Source organism: Rhinichthys klamathensis, unplaced genomic scaffold (genome assembly GCF_029890125.1).
Source record: "Rhinichthys klamathensis goyatoka isolate OS25496 unplaced genomic scaffold, OSU_Roscu_1.1 h1tg000076l_1, whole genome shotgun sequence".
Classification (NCBI taxonomy): Eukaryota; Metazoa; Chordata; class Actinopteri; order Cypriniformes; family Leuciscidae; genus Rhinichthys; species Rhinichthys klamathensis.
The window spans coordinates 1,090,614-1,114,186 of NW_026606618.1; the positions used below are offsets into that span (position 1 = coordinate 1,090,614).

The 23,573-nt window shown below is 37.0% G+C and overlaps 1 protein-coding gene and 2 long non-coding RNA genes across 3 annotated transcripts in view; 2 read left to right on the forward strand and 1 right to left on the reverse strand.

Moving 5' to 3' along the window:
- The window catches only part of jph3b (junctophilin 3b), a 34,666-nt gene extending 17,735 nt beyond the window's left edge, over nt 1-16,931 (forward strand). The window contains exons 3-5 of the mRNA XM_056250808.1: nt 9,463-9,587; nt 11,250-12,220; nt 15,206-16,931. Coding sequence (XP_056106783.1) covers nt 9,463-9,587; nt 11,250-12,220; nt 15,206-15,286 — 1,177 coding nt within the window. The 3' untranslated portion in view covers nt 15,287-16,931. The remainder of the gene's footprint in view (nt 1-9,462; nt 9,588-11,249; nt 12,221-15,205) is intronic.
- The window catches only part of LOC130085194 (uncharacterized), a 239,956-nt gene extending 221,701 nt beyond the window's left edge, over nt 1-18,255 (forward strand). Inside the window, exon 2 of the long non-coding RNA XR_008807118.1 lies at nt 17,380-18,255. This is a non-coding gene — a long non-coding RNA (uncharacterized LOC130085194). The remainder of the gene's footprint in view (nt 1-17,379) is intronic.
- LOC130085193 (uncharacterized) lies at nt 15,658-17,617 on the reverse strand. The gene is made up of 2 exons (XR_008807117.1): nt 17,488-17,617; nt 15,658-16,052 (listed from the first exon to the last, which is right to left on the reverse strand). It is a non-coding gene; the product is annotated as an uncharacterized LOC130085193 (long non-coding RNA).
- Nucleotides 18,256-23,573: the final 5,318 nt, after the last annotated feature.

Here is a 23,573-nt window from a genome sequence, read left to right on the forward strand (position 1 = left end):
TTTTTAATATACATTCATATTAAACTTGTACTATTGTGTGTTTGTTGATGGAGAGGGTGGATTCTATTTTTTAACCATACCTGAAACAATTTACCCTGAATGGATCATTCCTTGGGGTTCGCTGTGTGACCCAAGGAGAAGAAAACAAGAAAAGATTGTTTCGAGGAAAAGCCTAATTGCTCTAAAGGGAGTAATAGTTTGAGAAGAAAGGATTGCTAATGGATTCTCAACTATCAAGCTTACTCTAAAACATTGTTTTTCTCAAAAAACCCTCTCAAGCCATGATTTTTCCAAAGCAAGGAGTCATGCCATGCATTTTTATATAATTTCTTTCCCATAAGATCCATTTAAGCAAAAATGTATGATTTATGATTTAGCTTTTCTTGGCAATTTTCCACCCTCTCTTGGACCCCATAGGCTTTGACCCTACAAATAAGCCGTTTTTTTCTTTGCATGTGAAATGAGAAACAGAGCTTTGCTGAGCTTACTGTGGGTTTCATGGCCACGAGTCAAGCTTCTTAACACTGAATAGGCGCGTCATTGACGTTTATGCACTGAAAAAAAAACTTGAGGTTAGGTACAATCAACTTGGCTGTCTTAAGTCATTTCAACTTAAATTACATTAAACTGACTTAAAAAATGAGTTGAATCTCGTATAACTTAAAAAATAAAAAGTTTAAAACGGTTTAACTTATTTTGATGAGTTGAAGTGATGTAAAAACATATGTTGCCATGACTTATTGATCATGTCCTTTTTTACAGTGCGGCCGGTTATCCGCTGGTAGTTCAGAACTGTTTCTGCAACTTCGTTTCAGGGAGGAACTTTTGAAGAATAATTGATTCTTTTAGTCCAAAAGATTAAGAAAAAATTATTTCTAATGATATGGTCCTTTTAAACTACACTTTTATAAATGTAAAAAGGGTAGTCTAGAACAGGTCCATCAAGATTTGCCATACCAAAATATACAATGGAACACTTCCGGACAAAATGTACACAGACACAACACAACACATAACAGGATGCAGGATAGACTAGTGGAGATCTAAACACTGAGAAGATCACATAACAGTTAATCTGATTAGCTCGCTAGGGTCAACCTGGTCACTACAGTAGACCTGAGCTGAGGCACTAACACCGGAAGCAACCGTGACTCATCTGCAACTTAAAGCTTTGTTCTGGTGGTCATGGGGCGGCTTATTTGGGCCATCCATAGGACGTCTTAGTTGTCACAAGAAATCCATCTTTGGACTTTGTTACAAATGTGTCAGTATATTATTTGATCAAAAAGTGACCACCCACTTTTTCAGAGGCTCTGGTTCTGGTATTGTTCCCATTTATTTTCTTAACATTTCACACACAAAAAAAACAACACCACAATTTTCAAAACCTTGAATCAGCTCTGAATCACATGTTTAACTCTAAATAAAATGATTCACATTACAACATTTGATTCTGAGTGACATTATTATTATACTAAATTTACCTTACATAATATACACTATTATTATAAACAAATTAACTGAGCAAATGAGCACTTATCCTATCAATCTTTTCGAGTAAGAGAATCAACAAAACCGCTAACATAAAATCATTGGTCATTGGTCACATATAAAATCATCTATAAGTCATTGTGAACAAATTAACTTCTCATCCTATATATTTTTGAATAATGTAAGAAACTAAACGCTAACATATCAAATCTATGACTATAAGTCATTATGAACAAATCCAACTACTCGTATGAATCTTTTTAAATAATGTAACATAAAAAGAAAATGCTAACATAAAATCTATGACTTGTGATTATGAACAAATTAACTACTCATCTAATCAATCTTTTCGAATTGTGTTATAAAATCAACAAAAAAAGCCAGATCTAAAATCATTCACTATAAGTCATTATAAACAAATGAACTCTTCATACCATTAATCATTTTGAATGATGTAATAGAATCAACAAAACCACTAAAATATAAAATCATTGACTATGCCATTGAACAAATTAACTACTCGTCCAATTAATCATTTTGAATGATGTAATAGAATCAACAAAAATGCTCACATAAAATAATTGACTGAACTGCAAGTCATTGTCTAAAATGATTAAATACAATATTTTACAAATGAGCAACAACATTTTCAAATATATACAAATATAAAAGTTAAATTGAGAGTGTATGAGACTGATTTGATTACCTCAATCACAATACTTCATGACTGAGTCTCATTTAAGTCAGAATGCCATGATTCCTTCACTAATTGATGGATCTTGTGGTATTTTACTAAGATTTTGACAATAAACAGTTTAAAAAAAATAAAATAATTGACTTGTGGCTTCTACTGAAGCATATCATCATTGCTTGATCACAGAGATCATTGTAGGTCTGAGTTGAAAGTTTGTATATTTTGTATGGAGAAAATGAATGAGATTTTTACTTACGGAACCAGATTGTTGTGTTGTGCTGTATTGGCATTGATGCTTAAACGTGGATGGTCATACTGTATGTTAATGTGCTTGTGGTTTTGATGTCATAAACATTGTTTCTAAATGACCCACACTATCTCTGAGTGGACGGGCGAGAGCTTTGCATTGTGAATATTAGCATATATTATGTAAAAAATGCAAGAAAAATCCTGTTTCTCATTATAAATGCCTTTAAATTAAGGTGACTGGAAGATCCATCCTTTTAAATTGCAGGCGTAGTTGCACTGTAGGTTATGGATGTGCGAATGTGGTCCTAAAAAAAGAAGGCCGGGTGTTCAGATCATTTAGTAAAGTCACGCAAGTAGGAGAATGTGAATGAGAGGCAGGGCTTTAAAAAAAAAAAAGTGTGTGTGTATGAAAGAGAGTGAAAGAAGCGATGGGAGGTGCCTGCACGTGTCTGAGTGTTGAGAGGAAGGACGGAAGAAAAAAAGAGAGTGAGAATCTGTGTTAGCGTCAGAGAAGGGTGAGAGAGTTTGCACGTGGATGAGTGTTAAATATATGTTTAAAGAGATAGTTCACCTATCATTTGATTCAGAATGCTGGTTCAAATCCATATGATTTACTTTCTTGAGTGGAACACAGAGTCATTTTATATATATATACTCAAGAAAGTAAATCATATGGATTTGAACCAGCATTCTGAATCAAATGATTTTAATTTTTGGGTGAACTATCTCTGTATATATATATACACTCACCGGCCACTTTATTAGGTACACCTGTCCAACTGCTCGTTAACACTTAATTTCTAAGCAGCCAATCACATGGCGGCAACTCAGTGCATTTAGGCATGTAGACATGGTCAAAACAATCTCCTGCAGTTCAAACCGAGCATCAGTATGGGGAAGAAAGGTGATTTGAGTGACTTTGAACGTGGCATGATTGTTGGTGCCAGAAGGGCTGGTCTGAGTATTTCAGAAACTGCTAATCTACTGGGATTTTCACGCACAACCATCTCTAGGGTTTACAGAGAATGGTCCGAAAAAGAAAAAACATCCAGTGAGCGGCAGTTCTGTGGGCGGAAATGCCTTGTTGATGCCAGAGGTCAGAGGAGAATGGCCAGACTGGTTCGAGCTGATAGAAGGGCAACAGTGACTGAAATAACCACTCGTTACAACCGAGGTATGCAGCAAAGCATTTGTGAAGCCACAACACGCACAACCTTGAGGCGGATGGGCTACAACAGCAGAAGACTCCACCGGGTACCACTCATCTCCACTACAAATAGGAAAAAGAGGCTACAATTTGCAAGAGCTCACCAAAATTGAACAGTTGAAGACTGGAAAAATGTTGCCTGGTCTGATGAGTCTCGATTTCTGTTGAGACATTCAGATGTTAGAGTCAGAATTTGGCGTAAACAGAATGAGAACATGGAACCATCATGCCTTGTTACCACTGTGCAGGCTGGTGGTGGTGGTGTAATGGTGTGGGGGATGTTTTCCTGGCACACTTTAGGCCCCTTAGTGCCAATTGGGCATCGTTTAAATGCCACGGCCTACCTGAGCATTGTTTCTGACCATGTCCATCCCTTTATGGCCACCATGTACCCATCCTCTGATGGCTACTTCCACCATGTCACAAAGCTCTAATCATTTCAAATTGGTTTCTTGAACATGACAATGAGTTCACTGTACTAAAATGGCCTCCACAGTCACCAGATCTCAACCCAATAGAGCATCTTTGGGATGTGGTGGAACGGGAGATTCGCATCATGGATGTGCAGCCGACAAATCTGCGGCAACTGTGTGATGCCATCATGTCAATATGGACCAAACTCCCTGAGGAATGCTTCCAGCACCTTGTTGAATCTATGCCACGAAGAATTGAGGCAGTTCTGAAGGCAAAAGGGGGTCCAACCCGTTACTAGCATGGGGTACCTAATAAAGTGGCCGGTGAGTGTATATACACAGTATATCCTGGTTACTTTTTTCTCTCAATCTAATGAAAGTGAATGGGGATTGGAGATGACAAGCTCAAAAGAAAAGCCACAATTGACAATCTAATAATTGACAATTCAATAAATAATCATTTAAATATGATTTTTCCAATGACGTATGAAAAAGTAACTTTATTGAAGATATATACTACAGACCAAAAGTTTAATGTTTTTTATGCTCACAAAGGCTGCATTTATTTGATCAAAAACACAGTGAAAACAGTAATACTGTGAAATATTATTACAATTTAAAATAACTAAATATATTTCAAAATGTAATTTATTCCTGTGATGCAAAGCTGAATTTTCAGCATCATTACTCGAGTCTTCAGTGTCACATGATCCTTCAGAAATCATTTGAATATGATGATTTGATGTTCAAGAATCATTTCTTATTATTATCCATGTTGAAAACAGTTGTGCTGCTTAATATCTTTGTGGAAACAATGATCCTTTTTTTTCAGGATTCGTTGATGAATAGAAAGTTCAAAAGAACCGCATTTAATTGAAATAGAAATATTTTGTAATAAATGTCAGTCTTTACTGTCATTTTTGATCCATTTAAAGAATCCTTGCTTAATAAAAGTAATCTTTTTTTCCTAAAAACAAACAGACAATTCTCTAAAAACAAGGCTTTTTTTTTTTGCTTCTTAAGTTAATGCATCATGTTTTTAAGATATATATTTTTAAAAATGAGCAGCTCCAGCCTCCATTCACTTCAACGTATGGACAAGAGTGGCCAGGTTATTCTTCAGAAAGTTTACTTCGTGTGTTCAGTGGGAGAAAGTAAGTCAACTGGGTTTAAAACAACACAAGGGTGAATAAATGACAGAATTTTCAGTTTTTGCTGAGCTATCCCTTTAAATGTGTGAGTTAGCGGGACTTGCTGTGAAACAACGTTTAGTCTCTGTTTCCATCAGAAAGTGTGTAGAAACATTGCCACTGTTCAGCAGTATATAAATAGAACGGCAACCAGCACAGCTCGACCCAGACTCACAGCGCCTATGGATCAGGATCCAGTGTGTGTGTGTGTGAGAACATACACTCACCATTTAGAAGCCCTCTATCAGTGAATGGACGTTTCTCACATCCAGCCCTCACTCTCTGACTGTACTCTCAACACCTCCAGAAGCATCCCACAATCCTCCTCTCATTCTCCTCTGTTATCTAATTGTTTGTCCTTTTTATACCCCACGCCATCTTATTCTCTCCCTCACTTTCTCTCCTCTGCCGTTGCCAGGACAACCGGCAAGGCACGGGGTGAATGCAATCCTAAGATCTCTTCATCCGACCTGCCTCGCCGTAGCTCACCGTCACACACTCGAATGCTCTCGCGCCCACATGTTCTGACCACACCACACACTATAACCCCATTTAAACACTCACATTTTAAAAATCGCTCGCACGCAAACACACACACACACACACACTTTCTTGCACAAACATGCACTTGGTTTGGCTGGCTGGGTGAAGACAGCCTAGAGCAGAGAGGAAGAGGGTGCAATCGATGAGCATCGACATGCAATACTGCAGCAAGACAGCCTGCACAAACAAGCAGAGAACGAGACGGGGGAAAAGTTCAGTGAGGAAGGGAGAGCATCTTCATACCTGGGCTTTGTGTGGTCCATTCACATGAATAATCTCTCTGTGGCAGAATGCAACACTTCAAGTCTGTCGAAACAACAAATTTTATTCAAAATCTGAAAATAAGTACAATTAAGTATTTTTGTTTTGTTTTCCAAGTATTATAGCCTATTTGAATATTTATTCAATAGCATATAAAGATATTTAAATAATTAATTGTCTAATAATATATTGTTATTTTATAATTTAGATACTATTATAGTTTTTATCAATATTTTTTATTTTTATATTTTCCATTTTCATTTTAGTTTTATAAAACTAAAATGAAAATGGAAAATATAAAAATAAAAAATGCTATCTTAGGAAATCAAGTTAAACTAAATTAAAATGTGAAATAAGTTTAAGCTTTATAGATTTTTTTTTGTTTCTGTTTTAGTTTTTGTTATTTTAGTACATCAAGTTAAACTAAATTAAAATGTGAAATAAGTTTAAGCTTCATAGATTTGATTTAATTTCAGTTAACATTTATCTTATTTCAAGTAACGGAAATGTATTTATGGTTTTAGTTTAGTTTTATTTAACTATAATAACCCCGATACAACTTTAATTAAATGATTAAATTAACTACTACTACTAACAAACCATTTCAAACTAACTAAAATTAAATTATTAATACTTTAATGTTAAAATGTACTCAATAAAATGTAACATTTTACTAACAATTTAATAATATTTTTAATGAAATTAATAATTTTAATAAATGTAATTAAAATTAAATGACTAAAAAAATACGTATAATAAACTAAAAATAAATAAAAAATAAATTATTCCAATAATTTGTCAAAGTAATATTTTCCTATCGTGCACAATTTTGCCTCTCAAATCAGTTTATCTGATTTTATATTTACTGGAAAACTGGGCAAAAATACTGATTAAGAAATTATTTGTTTTGCGGTATACGCAATCCCACATGTCAGCATGATGCTGTGCGTCATCATCATGCAAAGTCGAAGTCTCGATCGCACACAGGTAAAACAGATGGCTGTGATGAATGTGGAATCACACATTAAAAGGCGAGGTTGTGAACGCTAGCTCTCTTTTATTCTCTTAGACACAGAGCGCATTGATTTCCTGTGAATTATTTAGCAGCCGAAGCAAGCACTGTTGCCTGTTCTTAGAGGTCCAGATGGGAATTAGCAAACAGTACTTATATATTGTAGAGGATAATTGGCTTATTTGTTCAGAAAATGTTTAGCCTGAAGCATTCAGATTTTGCCTCAAACAAAATTCAAAAAGTTCCTGGAGAATTCTGCAACCATTTGACAGCATGTGATATTTACTTATAAACTGCAGAAACGTTGGTTTTACAGATCATGAATTAGAGGCAAGTTTACAGAGCTAAAACAAGTTAGAATTACAGTGTCAGAAAGGCATGACTCTGTGGAGTCCCGAGAGCGTCTCTCAGAGTGAGGATGTGTGAAGCTGTGTAATTGTTTGCCTTCAGCCTGTGTTTATCGTCAACCCTCGGATAATCGGAGTGTCACGATCTTGGTGAAGCATGTGCCTTATAAACTTAATGACCAGATTGATCATTGGCTAAACCATGTACTTATGTGCAATTTGCTGTGGTCTGCCTCATAAAGCAAGGTTTTCTCAGATAAAAACCAAACAACAAAAACACCATCCATAAAACATGATAAAACTATAATGGTAAGCCTATACTTATGTATACTTTTGCTATAGGATTGCTGAAATTTCAGTGTAAAACTTAATGTTTCACAGTGTAAAACATTAAAACTTTCTTTAATGTGACATACCTTTTACCCTCATGTTGCGTTCGGGTCATTTGGACCCGGAGAGGATTTTCTTTTTACCGAAAATGCTATTTAAAGTTATCGTGTTGGACTAAAACTTACTGACTTGCAGGGTGTAACTATCTCGCTCAACAATTTTTGAGAATTTTTCTATTTCTTTGTGATTATTTCCCCCACCTTGTTGTTTCCACTTGTGGTGTTCCTGGTAAAAAAAATTACCGGCCTACAAAAAATTGCTTATAAATCTCTCATTATTCTATATTATCAACAAATATTGGATTTAATCTTTTTGTCAACTTGTTTTCTTTTAATTAAGGACAGGTTTTGTATTTCTTTTTGAAACTGATTGATCGTAGGCCTCGTTGATCTGACCTTATGCCCCTTTTTTGACCAAAAAAAAAAAAGCATTATTTGAGGGTAATTGTGGTAATATTGTAAATAGGCCTCATTGATCTCAACTTATATTGGTAAAAAATGACAATCAATTGAATATGAATGGGTGGAAATGGAAAATAAGAGAAACGTTTAGTGTTCAGGAGCATGTTAATCATGTTCATGTTCACATATTAACATGAGTGCTTGCAAAGATAAAAGCCTCGGACCTGTGCATGCATGGATGGACACACACACGTAAACAAACTATTTTGAGTATTACTGGCTTTCTTTTTCACAGAGATGAACTCTATCCTCAGATCAATGAGTTGTACAATATAAAAGCATTTCAAAACAAAGTTCCTGGTTAAATATTAAAGCACACTAGTGTGATAAACAGAGCAATTTTTTTCCACATTTTGTTGAATATTGACAAATTTATCCACAAATAATATTTTTTTCACTCAAAAACTGAGGTGGAGGTGCATATAAGCTCAGATCAATGATGCCTACGATCAATCAGTTTTAAAAAATAAATACAAAACCTGTCCTAATTGAAAGAAAACAAGTTGACAAAAATATCGAATCCAATATTTGGTGATAATATAGAATAATGAGAGATTTATAAGCAGTTTTTTGTTAATGTGTGTTACGTACCAGAATGGAGCCAGAATGAGAGTTTGCAAAAACCATGCTTAAATATCAGAAAAAGAAAGACTTTTCAGAGGAAAAGTAATTTAAGATTTCAAAGGCATGTTTTTTATTTGTAATCATGTGTGTAATCATTGGTGATTTATTTACAATAAGACCAGGAACTTGCAAGTAAACTGGCTAAATTTGACTTTAAATGTCCCTAAAAAATGCTTTTTACCTATTTACTAGCCTATAAAGATTTAACTTTTTGTCTTAAACATCTCTGAAATAGTTTCTGGATAAAGTTTTGATAAAGTATTCCACAGCATGTCATATTTACATTAGAACATGTTTATTATATATTTTGACTTTTAAGACAACATAAAAAATACATTTTAAAATGAATAAATACACATGTGTGTGTGTCTTAAGTTGTCAAATATTTGAGTTTAAAACTAAAGTACTGTGTGTAATTGTTTCAGTGTTAAAAAGCATATTTTCAATTCCTTTTGGTGACCCTAGTGGTTCATAAACTACACACTTCAACTTAAATGCAAGACCACCAGCCCTGTCCTTTTCTAACCCTATCTTTCTCTCTACATCTAAACCGCTTTGGCCCGGACCGCAACATCCACAGGACAGCTCACGCCAGAGGGAAAGCCGACGCCGCGACAACGGCAGCGCAGAAAGCCCAGGAAGAGAGCAGGCTGGCCCGGATCACCGCCAAAGAGTTTTCCCCTTCTTTCCAGCACAGAGGAAACAGTGAGTGCAACCAGCCGAGTCTGGAGACTAAAAATAACTGGGACTTCAAACTGTTTGACAGTACGACTAAGCTTTTACAGTTCACTGCGAATGCTAAATATGCCAATTAGTTAACTTTAAAAACACTATCCCACCGTGATTTGAAAGCTGCAAATATTATTCACCGATTCTCTAGATGACTTACAATTTAGTGCTTGCGAGCAGCAAGAGGTAGATGTACATGTTAGTAATAGTGCAGGGTAGGAACAACAGAGTGACTGTGAAAGCGTCCATGTGTGTACGTGTAGGTGCCGGATGGGTTCAGGGCTGTAGGGGTCAATGCTCCTACCGTGCCGTGCGGGGGGAATGAGTGATAGAAGAGGCAATAAGAAGATAAGGGGAGGTCAGCGCTGACCTTTCCGACAAGCCCACGCGAAGCTAGCCGACATACACAATGAAATTTATGCATGCACACATAATACCCACACACACATATTCACACCACCCACACACATAAACACACATACTGTAAACGCAGTCACTCTTTCGGTCGCTGTCACACCCTCACACATTGGCAGAATTTATGCCAATCCCATCACAAAACACCCCTTTACAGGAGAGCTATAAGGACACACGCTGTGCTGGATCAGTGTATGAGACCTCCTGGAACGGTTGATCTTTCTAAATGATACATTTACGTCATGTGATGACCTTAGAGATGTTAGGACAAACTTGGCTGAGATGTGCTGACTTGCAACAGATTTGTAAATTATGTTTACAGTTGGAATACAAGCCTTTATAAGGTTAAGTTGAAAGTTATGTACGTACAGGCGCATAGGGATGAAATCTTCATTCTCATTAGCCGAGCTGATTCGAGCAGCTATGGTGCTGACTCAGGAAAGATTTGATAAGTTAAACTGTACTACCAAGAAATGGTTCATGTGCTTCAAGCAATCGAGCGAGGTACAGGAATAATTCACCCCACAGTTTTTTTCTGTGGAACACAAAAGGAGAATTAGTGAAGAATTTTCTTGCCGTTCTTTTTTCATATATCTACAGCTTATAGTGACCATACCATCAAAAAGACGATAAAGAATCATAAGGGATGCACCAATATTAAAATTCTGGCTGATATAATAAGATGATAGTTGTTTTCATGTCTCATAACCGTTAACTGATTAATACACCATTCTAACCATTTGTCTAAATACAATACTACAAACTCATAAGAATCCTTTTGAATCCCTGAAAGTGAATTTAGGCATCACAACATTATAATGTACAGTATGAAAAATGAATAATCATTACATTTAACAATGTTATTAAATTATTAGCTTTTTAAAATATTTACTTTAAATAAGCTTTAGAAAGCAATGCTCCATTTTTGATTTTGAATGTGAACCCAAATGATTACAGACTTCAGATTTTAATTTAATAACGACAACAGAAGACTTAATGCGTGAGTCTTGAAATTCTGAAATTATTTGGAGACAAATAAGAATTTGATTCAGGTCTGTACAAACCAATTTGGTACACCTTTATTTATCAATTTGATTAAGACAGATGGAAGATTCTTTAAGAGCATGCTTCTATATACACCCCCTTTTCAGTACATTTCAAGCATGTGGCACGACTACATGTTTTAAAATTAAAACTTAGACTTGTCTCTATGTCTTCGTGTAGGAGTGGAGTGCCAGCGACCCAAACAGCAGAACTCGAGTGAGAACGATGTGGAAGTGATCTCCAGTGGGACTGCGGACAGCACTGAGCTCTATATGAAGGGCTCCACACCTCCAGACCTGACCCCAGACGTGAGCCCTACTCCCAGCCGGCCCTCCACACCTCCCCGAAGCCCGACCACCAAATCTTCCCACCGCACCAAAAATGCCCGCTTCCTGCGACAGACAGCAGTGGACGAGGAGCGCGGGGGAACGCAAGAGATCCAGGTGCTGATGGAGGGGAGAGGTGGTGGTGGTTCGGGTGGAGGTGGAGAGTACCTGAGGGCTAACAGCTGGAGTGAGGACAAGCGTGTCTCTCGTGGGGGCAGTAGTAGAGGCGGTAGTCGTGGCAGCAGCCGTTCTACAACCCCTTCTGTACAGGACGAGGTGCGGGTTGGGGCGGCACGGGCCAACGGCCACAAGCACGCCTCCAATCATAAGCCTCGAGACCATAGCTCCTCCAATCACAAAACGCAACGGGAAAGGAGGCCGGAAGGACCCTCTGCTTCCTGGACGTCTCAGCGGGTACATGGGGACAGTTTGGCTCACTCCCGTCTCCTAGAGCAGGACGAGGAAAAACTGAGCAATTATGAAATGGAGATGAGGCCGTTACAGCCAATGGACTCCCATAACTCCCAGAAGCCCTATGGGCACGGGGAGGAGAGGCCTGGTCACTCGGAGTCCCGAGCACATACACTACAGCGACGTGGTAAAAATCGCGACCGGGAGCGGGACGTTCGGGATGCCTCAGGGCCCAGGGATGCCCGGGAGGGGCCGGCTCCAGAGTCAGTGCAAAAGTTGGACAGTCTACGAGTGGGGGAAAAGTTAGAGGCACGGCCCCTCCGCAGGGACCTCACACTCTCACCCCCACAGAAATCCCCACCTATTGCACTACAGCACGAAGATGAGAATCAGTCTCAGCTCAAAGTGAACTCGGTAAGTGAAGATGCACTACACTGAACACAGGGAGAGTGACTTTAAGGAGTAGTTTAACCAAAATTAAAAGTTCTGGTATCATCTACTCACCCTCAAGTCGGTCCAAATCTGTTTGACTTTCTTCTGTGCAACACAAAAAGAGAAATTGTAAAAGATTCAAGCAGAAGCTTTAAAGCTTCAAAAAGGATGGTAAACACCATAAAAGTATGGTAAAAGTGGCCCTTGTGAGCTCTGAGTGAGAAACAGATGACGGAATCGTATGGCAGGGGTATCCAATCCTGCTCCTGAAGGGCTAATTTCCTGCAGTGTTTAGTTTCAACCTGGCTCAACTCACTTTCCTGGACATTTCTAGTAACTCTTAAGAGCTTGATTAGTTCAGGTGTGCTTTATTATGACTGTATCTAATAAATAGATACAGTCTGGCCATGTTTACATCTGATATTAAGAAGCATTTTTGTCAATCCGATCTCAAGTGGACGACGCTAAATATGAAGAAATCAGGACAGAAGGGGTCAAAAATGGACAAAAGAGACTGATTAAAACACCAGGTGTAAACGGGAATGTGTCTCCCTCGTCTACTTGTGAGCCGATCGACCAAAACGCATAAGCTCTGCAGGATTGTGGCCCTCCAGGAGCAAGATTGGACGTGACAATTTTATGGTGTTTTTGAATCCATTCATTGTATTTGCAAGGACAAAAGTGACAAGTACAGTCTTCAGAATGTCTCTTTTTTGTATTTCATGGAAGAAAGAAAATCATATGGGTTTTGAGGGTGAGTAAATGACAACAGAATCTTAATATTTGTCGAATAAATTGTCCAATAAAAGACTTGAATATTGAATCATAAAATGTAATTATACTATTTTAAAACAGATTGAATACATTTCTAATCAAATGGAACCGCACCAGATGTTTTAGTATGCACCGGTGCCTGAGAACGCATGGGTAGGAAGAATAACCTCCGCAAACATAGTGTAGGCGTTCAGAGTTCCAATGGAACATAGGAGCCGACAACAGCCCAAGACACATAACCTGCACACATATCCAAACTTCAAACTGTCCCCTTCCACTGCCTAGCGGCCCTACGATCTCTTGCTGCACTAAGAACACCTTGGTAACAGCAAATTGGCAAAGTGGCTCCTTCCACAACGCAGCCCCGCATTGGCTGTCCCACACTCTGTTGCTAGGGAACAGCTTATGCCTTGCTCGGGTTGTGGCCAATCAAATGACAAGACTGAGTTCTAGTAAGGAGGGGGTTTATGTTTGTAGCTGCAGAGAGGCAAGCAATGCAGCAGACTTGTGTAAGACAGGTTAACATGTAACAGAAACACATCGGCACAATAGCTAGCCCTACTTCAGGAATTAACAAACACTGTCAATGCTTTTAACAACATTTATACGTTCCCGAGATATCTAAACAACTGGTTAGCTTAGCACAGCAGGAAGAAGAACAGGTCCTAAACAGGGCACAACTGTCTGACCATACAATAAAACAACTGTAGAGAGCAAAATGTGGTTGTCAACAGGAAGATGCGCTAAATGTGACTGTGTAAGATATGATTGTCCTAATTCAATGTGCAAAATCAACGCTCACGGCATCTTCTTAACAGTACTGTGTCCGGTTCGCTTGTCACAGCCTAATTTCATGCCTCACATGTGTCTTGCATGTGCAGCGCGCGTGTCCCTCTGCTCAACGGTTGTAAACATTGTCCACGATACGCTTACATGAGCCCATTAATTACAAAAGCGTACTTGACAAACGGAGCTCTTTGCAAATACGTTCGTCCTTACGAGGGTTGGCACAATGCAGTACAGACTCTCATTTCCATTCAGATAATACCGTATCTCTCTCCGGTGAGCCGAGGGGAATGGAATAATCATGCAGGCTTTCTTTAAATATGCACTGTAGTGTGCAAGTGTGTTTTGAAGTGAATCTAGGACTCTAGTATGTTGACTGCTTAATACACTGAGGAGGAAATTCACTAAACAGTTGCACAACTTTAGCATGTGATATTTCAGCGCAATTTCAATGCGATATTCACGCAACAGCTTGAGTATTTCAGTCGTTGTCAAACACGCTTCCAACACAGCACTCCCACAACCAACTAAGATTGAGAAGAGCGCTAAAACCAACTAATATCCAGACACAGAGTGTTGTCAAGTGCACTTTTGGGCATTTTAAATAGCTTGTTTAGGGGCCTAGACTAGTTGTAATGCAATGCTGTATTGTCCCAGGAAAGTGCACCTGACAGCTGCATAACTCCACAACAAAGCAATTTTGGTACATACAAATCTGACTATAGACGTTCATAAAAATCTGTAAGGTTTGCTGTGATTATGTGTAGGGTAAAACCCAAAATATACTTAGATTTTTATGCATACACTATGGTTTGTGAGTGACGTAAATTTCAACATCAGCCCATAATCTGTAAACTCAGCTTGCACCACCCCACCCCATTGATTTTTTTGTTGTTGCACTAATTAGTTTGTCTACAAGGTGCTAACATTGTGCCAGCCTATTGTTTCAAGGTTGAAAAAGAAAAGGAAGAGACGGAACGATGTCAACAAACTACTGGAAACAGCAACAACAACAGACAGCCGCATTTACAAGCGCTTGTGTGAGGGGGTTAAGAGACACCTGCAAGTAGTTTAAAAGAGTACAAAGCAATTTGTATCAGTCATAACTTCTGGAGAGAAATAGCGCAGACACTGGACAAGGTTGAAACTTTCAAGTGGGCATGTTTCAAGCGATTTACTTAATGCGTTTACTTTGTGATACTTTGAAAAGCTATGCGTTCGGCTGTAATGAAATCGCAAATTGTTTAGCACAGATTTTTGAGCGTGTTTGCACTGTTACCCGATTCTCATTATTCTTTTAGTGAATCAAGTTAGACAGCATGCCAATAAACACTATTAGTTTTTAGTGAAATCCACACTGTATAAACAAATACTGACCTTTCTCTTTTTCTCTTTCTCACTCAACAGGGCTCCAACTCTATTCTGGTAGTCATGGTGATTTTGCTCAACATTGGAGTCGCCATTTTGTTTGTCCATTTTTTTATTTAAACTCTGCATTGCCTATCAATTCCTCTTGTCCAGCTACACTATTATCAAATCAATACTAGTATCATCACGACTGATCTGGTCCCGGCCCGTTTTTTTAAAACAAACGACCAATGTACTTCTATCGAAGTTACAGCATGTCACTATGAGGACTGAGGAAGGCGACAACACAAAACTGGGCTCAGCGGTTCTGTCTGCTTTTCTGTCTCCAAAGAGCTCGTTTTGATTTCTTAATTTCCTTTTTTTTTTTTTATCTGAAATAGTTACAAGCATCCTTTTGAACTTCTAGTTTTATCCTATGTATTCACTCACTCATTAATGCTGATATAAATTGATATACTTGTTTCTCTTTTTTATTTCATATTCTTACTTGCCTTTTTCTTGACAATGCTGGTGGCTTTTCTCGGTTTTCATTTGGTTTTTGGTTTGTATTTGGGTGTTGGACTCATTTGAACGGTGGCTTTGGTGAGGGAGGGTGTGCAAGGTGGCGTAAGGGTGAAGGGAGACCACCATCAACATCTTTTCGGGTGATGGCAGCGTTACACAGCTATGATGTCAACAGGTTCAAAGTGATGGGAAACGACCCCTGTCTAACACCACCCGCCTCCCTCGCGCACCACTCCTAAGCATTGCTTATGTTTTTCCATGTCTTTGTTTTTGTCACTCATCGGAATAACATGCCAAGCGCTCCTCTCATTTCCTGTACACCTCCATTTTCCTTCTGTGTGGTACGTCAAATACCAGTGGACCCCAGAATGTCATGGTGGGCCTGAAATGAGAATTAAAGACACTTTTTAATGATAATGGACCTAAACTGAAGCTATAAAGCTTTTTAAAGGTCTTAACACCTGTAAATTTGCCTAAATATGTTGCAGATGTCAAAAAGAAATCGGCTAAACAAGCACAACCACTCCAAAGTGGGTTAGTAAAAGTTCAAGTCTGATAACCACTGAGACACAGTGCAACCAGAGTTTCTGCATTTGCAACATTTGCACTCGGGCGAAACTGACCCATATGCATTTGGAAAACTTCCCAGATGCAAAAGTTCTACGATCTGAAAGGGCTTTGTCATTAATCTTGCTCCAAATTTCAGCAAAATAAATCATAACATAGTTCGACTCATTTATCTTTTCATAAACAGGTCCTGCATGTTAGATTATACACTGTACATTCAACAAAACGTAGCATGGGTTTGATCTTCGGAAGCACTTTCCTAAGTTTGATCTTTTTTTCGCAGAATTATATGTTATTTAAACATTGTTCGAATGTTGTATGAGGGCTAGCACATGACATTCTGTGAGGTCATCATTATAAACCTCTACCCCTCCTACACTCTCTTTGATGAAATCATGAGAACGTGCGAGCACCTGCCAACCTCACCATGCACACCTGAAAGCCATGCTGCGCGAGATCCTGGTGTTCCCGACCAGACATTCAAGAGACTGTTAACGTTTTTTTCCCAACTGCTGCTTTCAAAAAAACTAAATATTTATTGATAAAAAAAAAAAAAAAAAACTTTTTTAGCTATTTGCAAGACGTCTGAAAAATGCCGACTGCCTTGTTTTTCTAAAAGTAAAAGAAAAAAAACAAAGTTGCATGCTAATGTATGTTTTAGTTTTGTATAGATAACCTTATCGGGGGGAAACAACATACGGAAAAGTGTGATAGCAGTTTTGGACACGGTGTAAAAACAGATTTCATTCGGACTTGCATCAAAATGTTCATAAATTCGTGAGTATTGTATGAATTGGCGATTTTGTATGAATTCATATGACCTCATTCGTAAGAAAATTTATGATTTTTTTGGTAAAACTTCACCATAAAGGTCGACCCCCAAAACAAACACTTAAAGGGATAGGTCACCCAAAATGTATTATTATGTCATCATTTACTCACTCTCATGTCGTTCCAAACCTGTATGAATTCATTTCTTCTGCTGAACACAAAAGAACATATTTTGAAGAATGTTTGTAACCAATCAGTTGTGGGGCACCACTGACTTCCATAGTATGAAAAAAAAAATACTATGGAAGTCAATGGGGCACATCAACTGTTTGGCTACCGACATTCTTCGCAGAACAAAGAAATGCACACAGGTTTGGAATGATGACAGAATTTTCGTTTTTGGGTGAATTTCAAAACGTACGAATGAGATTAGCACCAATTGTCCAACAAACTGTCATAAGAGTGTTGAAATCTTTCACCTTATTGGCCAACGGTATGATACACAATGGAACAGGTCTGATCGGGCATGCCAATGATGAACTCGAGGTCCAAGTGCTGGTCCCGGCATCCAGAGGCCTTTCCGCCCCAAAATCAGAGATGAAACAAAAACAATCAAAGAGAGGTGTTTTGTTTATTTTTTTATAGCCAGCTAACAGAACGTAAAGACTGAGATGTTTTTATAGCATGTGTGTATGGGCTTGTACTCTCCCCCTTGAGTCCGTCCTCCTGGCAATGATTCACTCACAGTTTGTGTACTCTTTCTCTATCCCTCTTTCTCGCCCTTCCTTCCCCATATTTCTCCGTTTCTCTATCCAGCCGGTAAAAAAAAAGAATAGTAAAGGTCAAAAAAGTGAAATGTACAAATGACAACTATGCTGATGTAAAGGAACGCAAGCTGGGGGCCCAAATGTATGTGCATTTGCTCACCTCGAGTGCTTGGGTTGGTCCAGGAAGTTTGCGAATCGCTGACTGGCTCACTTTGAAACCACAACGGCTGTATGTGACGGGGATGGTGGGATTCCAAAGGGTCTTTGAAGCAGGGAGTTGCTGCTGTTGACCCGTACCGCCGGCTCTTGTACCGTTTGGCCTGGATGTATCCGTCACCCTATGCGCCTATAGCATGCCCAAGCATGCCCAGTTCTTTTATCTCTCTCTTTCTCTTCCTCTATCATTCAGTTCTTTACTTTTCCTGGGGGTCTGTTTCTTTATGAGTTATATGGAGAAATAATGAAAGTGTTTGAAAGTAAGCACTTGTGTTGTGGTTATTGAGTCTGGGTTTTTGTTTCTGCTGTCTTTCTCTGTATCTGTTACAAAAGTAACAAGCGGTCACGTGGTAATGCATTTACAGAAGATGATATTATGAAACTCAATTTTTTTTATTATAAAAATCAGAGGGTCAAGCTGGCAAAAAAGTCATGTTTCACCCCAAAATAAAACAAAACAAAAAAAATTAATTAATTATATATCTGGATACTGACAGTGAAAACAATTTTAAAATTGTTAACATATTTGGTAACACTTCATTTTACAGTGTCCTTGTTACATATTTTACATGTACTTACCATAGTAATAACAGTAAATTATGCATAATTACATGCAACTAACCCTCAACCAAATCCTAATCCTACCCTAACCCTATAGTAAGTACATGTAGTTAATTAATATTACTCAGTACGTAAATATATAATTACACTGTAACAATGACACCTTAAAATAAAAGTGCAACCAGATATTTTTAACTGTGAGATTATTAATGGCAATTAAGATTATCAATGCACTCTCCCCAGACATACACTTTTTACACCATTACTGTGAAGTGAAACTAAATTAAATTGTACGCTACTAGTAATACTACAGTGTAATATGTCATAAGTATTTTTTTCTTCTGAAAAAAATAAAAATAAAATAAAATTATTTAATTACTGTAAGAATTACAAAAAGAACTGACATCACTGAACTGAGATTTTAGGGGGGAAAGTGCTTAACCGTCATGAAAACAATGCAAAAAATAACATAAAATAGCCTTCATCGTCTTTACATACAGTAAAATATAATTTCTTAATAGAAAAATCATTGTATTACAGAATTGATTACAGTAATAAAGTAAAATAAAAAATGAGAATCAATTTGCAAAAAAAAGGGCAATGAGAGGAGGAATATTTGCTTGAATATGTTACACTGCTAGAAAAAGTACAGTAATGGTCATTCGTTGTCTTTCAAAATATAATTCTTATGTTTTTTCTTTTGATTTTGGGGTAAAATACACCTCAAACATCTTCGTAGGTTCATTTTACTCAAGTTACAGTGAAAGTGATGCAATATTCTCAGTGCAGACGACTGTGAACAAAAACAGACAAGCAGGGGATGCATTCAGATTTCCCTGGTGAGAGTGTGTCATCGCAATACAGCAACCTTAATATGGAATTGTTCTCCAGCAAGCCAGGGGTGTGCCCAAAAATTAAGGGCGTGGCCTATCTAACTGGACACTTCACACATATGAAGGTTATCTTGTTTTGAAAAAAGCACTGTTCGTTTTTGTCAGGACGTCCTCAAAGATTGTCACGAATGTAAATGAACCTACTTGATGGATTGCGAGTAAAAAAAAAAAAGAAATGCACTGAAAATATGAAATACAGTCTGCAGGGGCACAAGGTCAATTCATTTTATCTTCAAAGTCTCTCTCATGTCCTTGTTTTGTCTCTTTCTCTCACTTTCATCCTTGTCCTCTCCTGCAGAAACTAAGCCCATGTCATCTCTCCTATTGTCACATCACTGAATCATGGAGGTGGAATGCTTACAAATAAGCATAAAAATCCACCCCTATAACTGACTTGAGATGGTACGCAAATATCCTCAGGCACCAGTCCAAAATCTTGATCTTAAAGGAATAGTTCACATGAAAATGAAAATTGTCATCATTTACTCACCCTCATGTCGTTCTAAACCTGTATGACTTTCTTTCTTCTGTGGAACATAAAAGAAGATATTTTGATGACTGTTCTGGCTGCTCTTTTCCATATAATGAAAGCGGATGGGGACTGGGTCTGTCAAACTCCAAAAAGACAAAAAAATTAACCATAACAGTAACATAAAGTTGCTACATAACCTAATTTGCTACAAGAAAATACAAACTACAATTTAAGCTACTTTTTTATTTTTCGTGAACTATTCCTTTAAAGCTAGCTGGGTACAAGAATAAAGGCCCGTTCACGCCAAGGAAGATAACTATAACGATAGTTTTAAAAATCAAGCTAAATGTAAACGAATAACAGAGTCCACACCACAACTATAACGATCAAGACACAGGGGAACGATATTGTTGGAATCACTTTGACAAAAAAAAAATTCCAGCTGATGAACGATAAAAACATTGACAGCCAATCAGAATCCATCCTGCTTTAAAGAGCTTGAGCATTTAAAGCGGCAGCACGCTTATAATACAGACCGATATCGTGCGTTGGTGTGGACGCTAATATAGTTATCGTTATAGTCATCATTCTTGGTGTGAACGGGCCATAACACTGCAGTATACCAATAAACCACATATAGTGAACATAATACCGGAATTTCAGCATGGGTGCAAGTATATTCTAAAGACATTACGCCAGCGTACTTCCTTTGACCCTACTGGGCATCGGTGGCATTTTTACATGGCTGCCTCTGTCTCCACATTACTGTGCGTCTGACCGGTTGCCTGTCTGCTAGGAAGTTAAGCCAATTTTGTCTGAGATTACTGTAACAGAATCACTGTGTAGAGTTCAGCCTTGTCCCAGCACCAGAAGAGGATTATGGGTTATTTCTTTAAATCTATTGTTAAGACGGAAGTCAAGAAGGAGAGAGAGCGAGAGAAAGAGACATGATCTCGAAACGACCCTTACATGATCTCGAAACGACCCTTACAGGGCATTGGCAAATCTCACAAAAACATTTACAGGTTATCTCGTAATCAAAGAGAGAAACCAAATATGTTTTGCATAATGAGTTAAGCCAATTATTAGGATCATTAAGATTTATTACATTACATTTACATTATTTTCATGACAGTTAGGTTTACATTTTTTTATTCTCATTATTGTAATGTGCCCAGATGCTTTAGTTTTACGTGTTTTTAGATATTAAAGAAATTGTCGTTATTCTCGTTGTAATTTTTGCAACTATATTACAGTAAAACACACTATAAAACAATTATTTTATTTAAAACAGCATAAATTAAAGGTACACCAAATATTACAATAATGTATAATTTAAGTATTTAAGTATTTTTTAATGTAAATAAAATGTATTGCATTACATTGATGATTTTTTTACTGTATCAAAGTTTATTACAATATAATTATTTTACATTAGCAAAGACAGTACAACAAATATTATGACAATGTACAAATTTAAAAACAGTAATGAGAATGAGGTTTTTTTGCATTATGGTGAAGAGAATGTTTTTATGAATGCATTCAATGCAATGCATTCATAAGAAATCTTAAAAATAAAAATAGGATTATAGATACACGCTATTATTCAGACGTTTGAGGCCATTAAGTCTTTTGATTTTTTTAAAGATGTCTCATTTGCTCACCAAGGTTGCAATTATTTGATCAAAAATACAGTAAGAACAATAATATTGTGAAACATTTCTTATTATTATCAATGTTGCAAACAGTTGTGCTGCTTAATATCTTTGTGGAAAGCGTGATTTCTTTGAGTATTCTTTGATAAACAGAAAGTTTTAAAAAACAGAATTTATCTTAAATGGAAATATTTGTCTTTAATGATATGTATTTACTGTCACTTTTAATACTAACAAAAAAAAAAAGTTTAAATCAAATTAATAAAGATTATAGACCCTATATATTTTTTTCTTTTTTCTTATTTCAACCCAAAATCAAAAGACAGGAATATTTTGCGAGGTTCTACTCGGCAGATGCTTTCTAAAACTTCATTGTTACTTTTGGTCAGAAAAAGATCATTAAATGTCTCCATTTACAAGCCTATTCAAACTGTGTCCAAGCAAATTAGATAATGTGAGGAAAAGTGTCCCCAAGCTATAGAATTAGTCAAGCCTCAATTATGAATCATTATCTTTTATCAAACTCTCTTTCTGATTGGTTCAGCGGACTAATGAGGTCATAAAGACAGCCACTAGGTAAATAAATGGAATAAATCAAGTAATGTGACCTGCAAACATCTTAGTAAATCTTAAAGAACTAGCAAATTCTGTCCCCGTTTCTCCTTATTTAAATGTCTTTCTCTCTCACACACACACACTCACTCTTCTGACACGTCTCTGACGACAGCAGTTTTCTGTGCTTCAGGACGTCAGCGCAGCATTTTAAAAATGGTGACTTTTTAGTTATTTATAAACTCTGTCTTTTTAAAAAAGAAATACAGAATTTTAAAAAAAGATGCCGAGATGGAGAGAGAAAGAGGGGAGATGAGGAGACAGTTGGCTGCGTAATCGTAACCTCATCCATCTCTCTATCCGCCATTTATTATTCATTAGCTTCTCATTCTACATTGCTCATTCTTCACAGCCAAAAAAAAAAAAAAATAGGTCAAAGTGGGAAGCGCCTTTCATTTGGAAACTGTGATTGCCGCCTGGCCATCCTCTTTAGCTTTCTTTAGCTCAAAGTCTTGAGGAAAATTCTCATTAATGGTTCTGTCTTTCACAAAACACAACAAAATCTGTTCTGATATTTGTCGCTATTGTCTCTCACGTTTATAAAATTCATTTTTTACCACCCCATTCTATTGTTTTACTGGCGGCAAAAGTATTTAGTAGTTTTTCCTTGTTATTGTTGTTATTGTTAACTAAAACTGTTCAAATTGTTTTGATTAATTTAAATAAAGTTAAATAAAAAACTTAAGACTTAAAAAAAAGCGTCAACGAAAAGTAGAAACCTCGGTCAAATGAAATTAAAAAATATGTTAAAATTAAAAAAGCTCATTTAAAATATTAATACATATTATAATGTTATATTAACAACACCACTGCTTTTATCCTTATGACAGTACATTTATTTAGCTTTTTTTCCCCCTCTTGTGATTTCATTCCTATTAGTTGTGTCTAGAGCGCTCAATGGCAGGAAAGTACAATAAAGAGACAAAAAAAGGTTTCCTAGTCAAGCTATTGCTGATAAGGAGTAAAAACTTAAGGTAAAAGTTGTTCAAAGAGAGTAACATTCACTATGCTTTCCTTTAGTAGACGTTAATATCTCTTTGACTCAATTTGTTCATGTCACGAATGTGAGAATATTAAAAAAAAATCCCTTTTGATAATCGCTAGTCAGGGATAGTGGCATTTAAAGTTAAAAAATATATATTTTCTCTTTGACATTAAAACAGGACAGAAAAGAAAGATTATGAATAATCTTTATGATTTCTCCGGTTCAAATCACTAACTATATTGCATGATTACTTTTAACAAACACAATTTATGTTGAGGGAGCCAATTTTAGGTCTATTTTTGCCTTTAATTTGTCTATTGCTTCCGCATTAAAAATAAACTTCTGTGCTAAATGACAAAATTAATAAAATATTTTGATTTAAAATGTATGAAATTCAATAATGC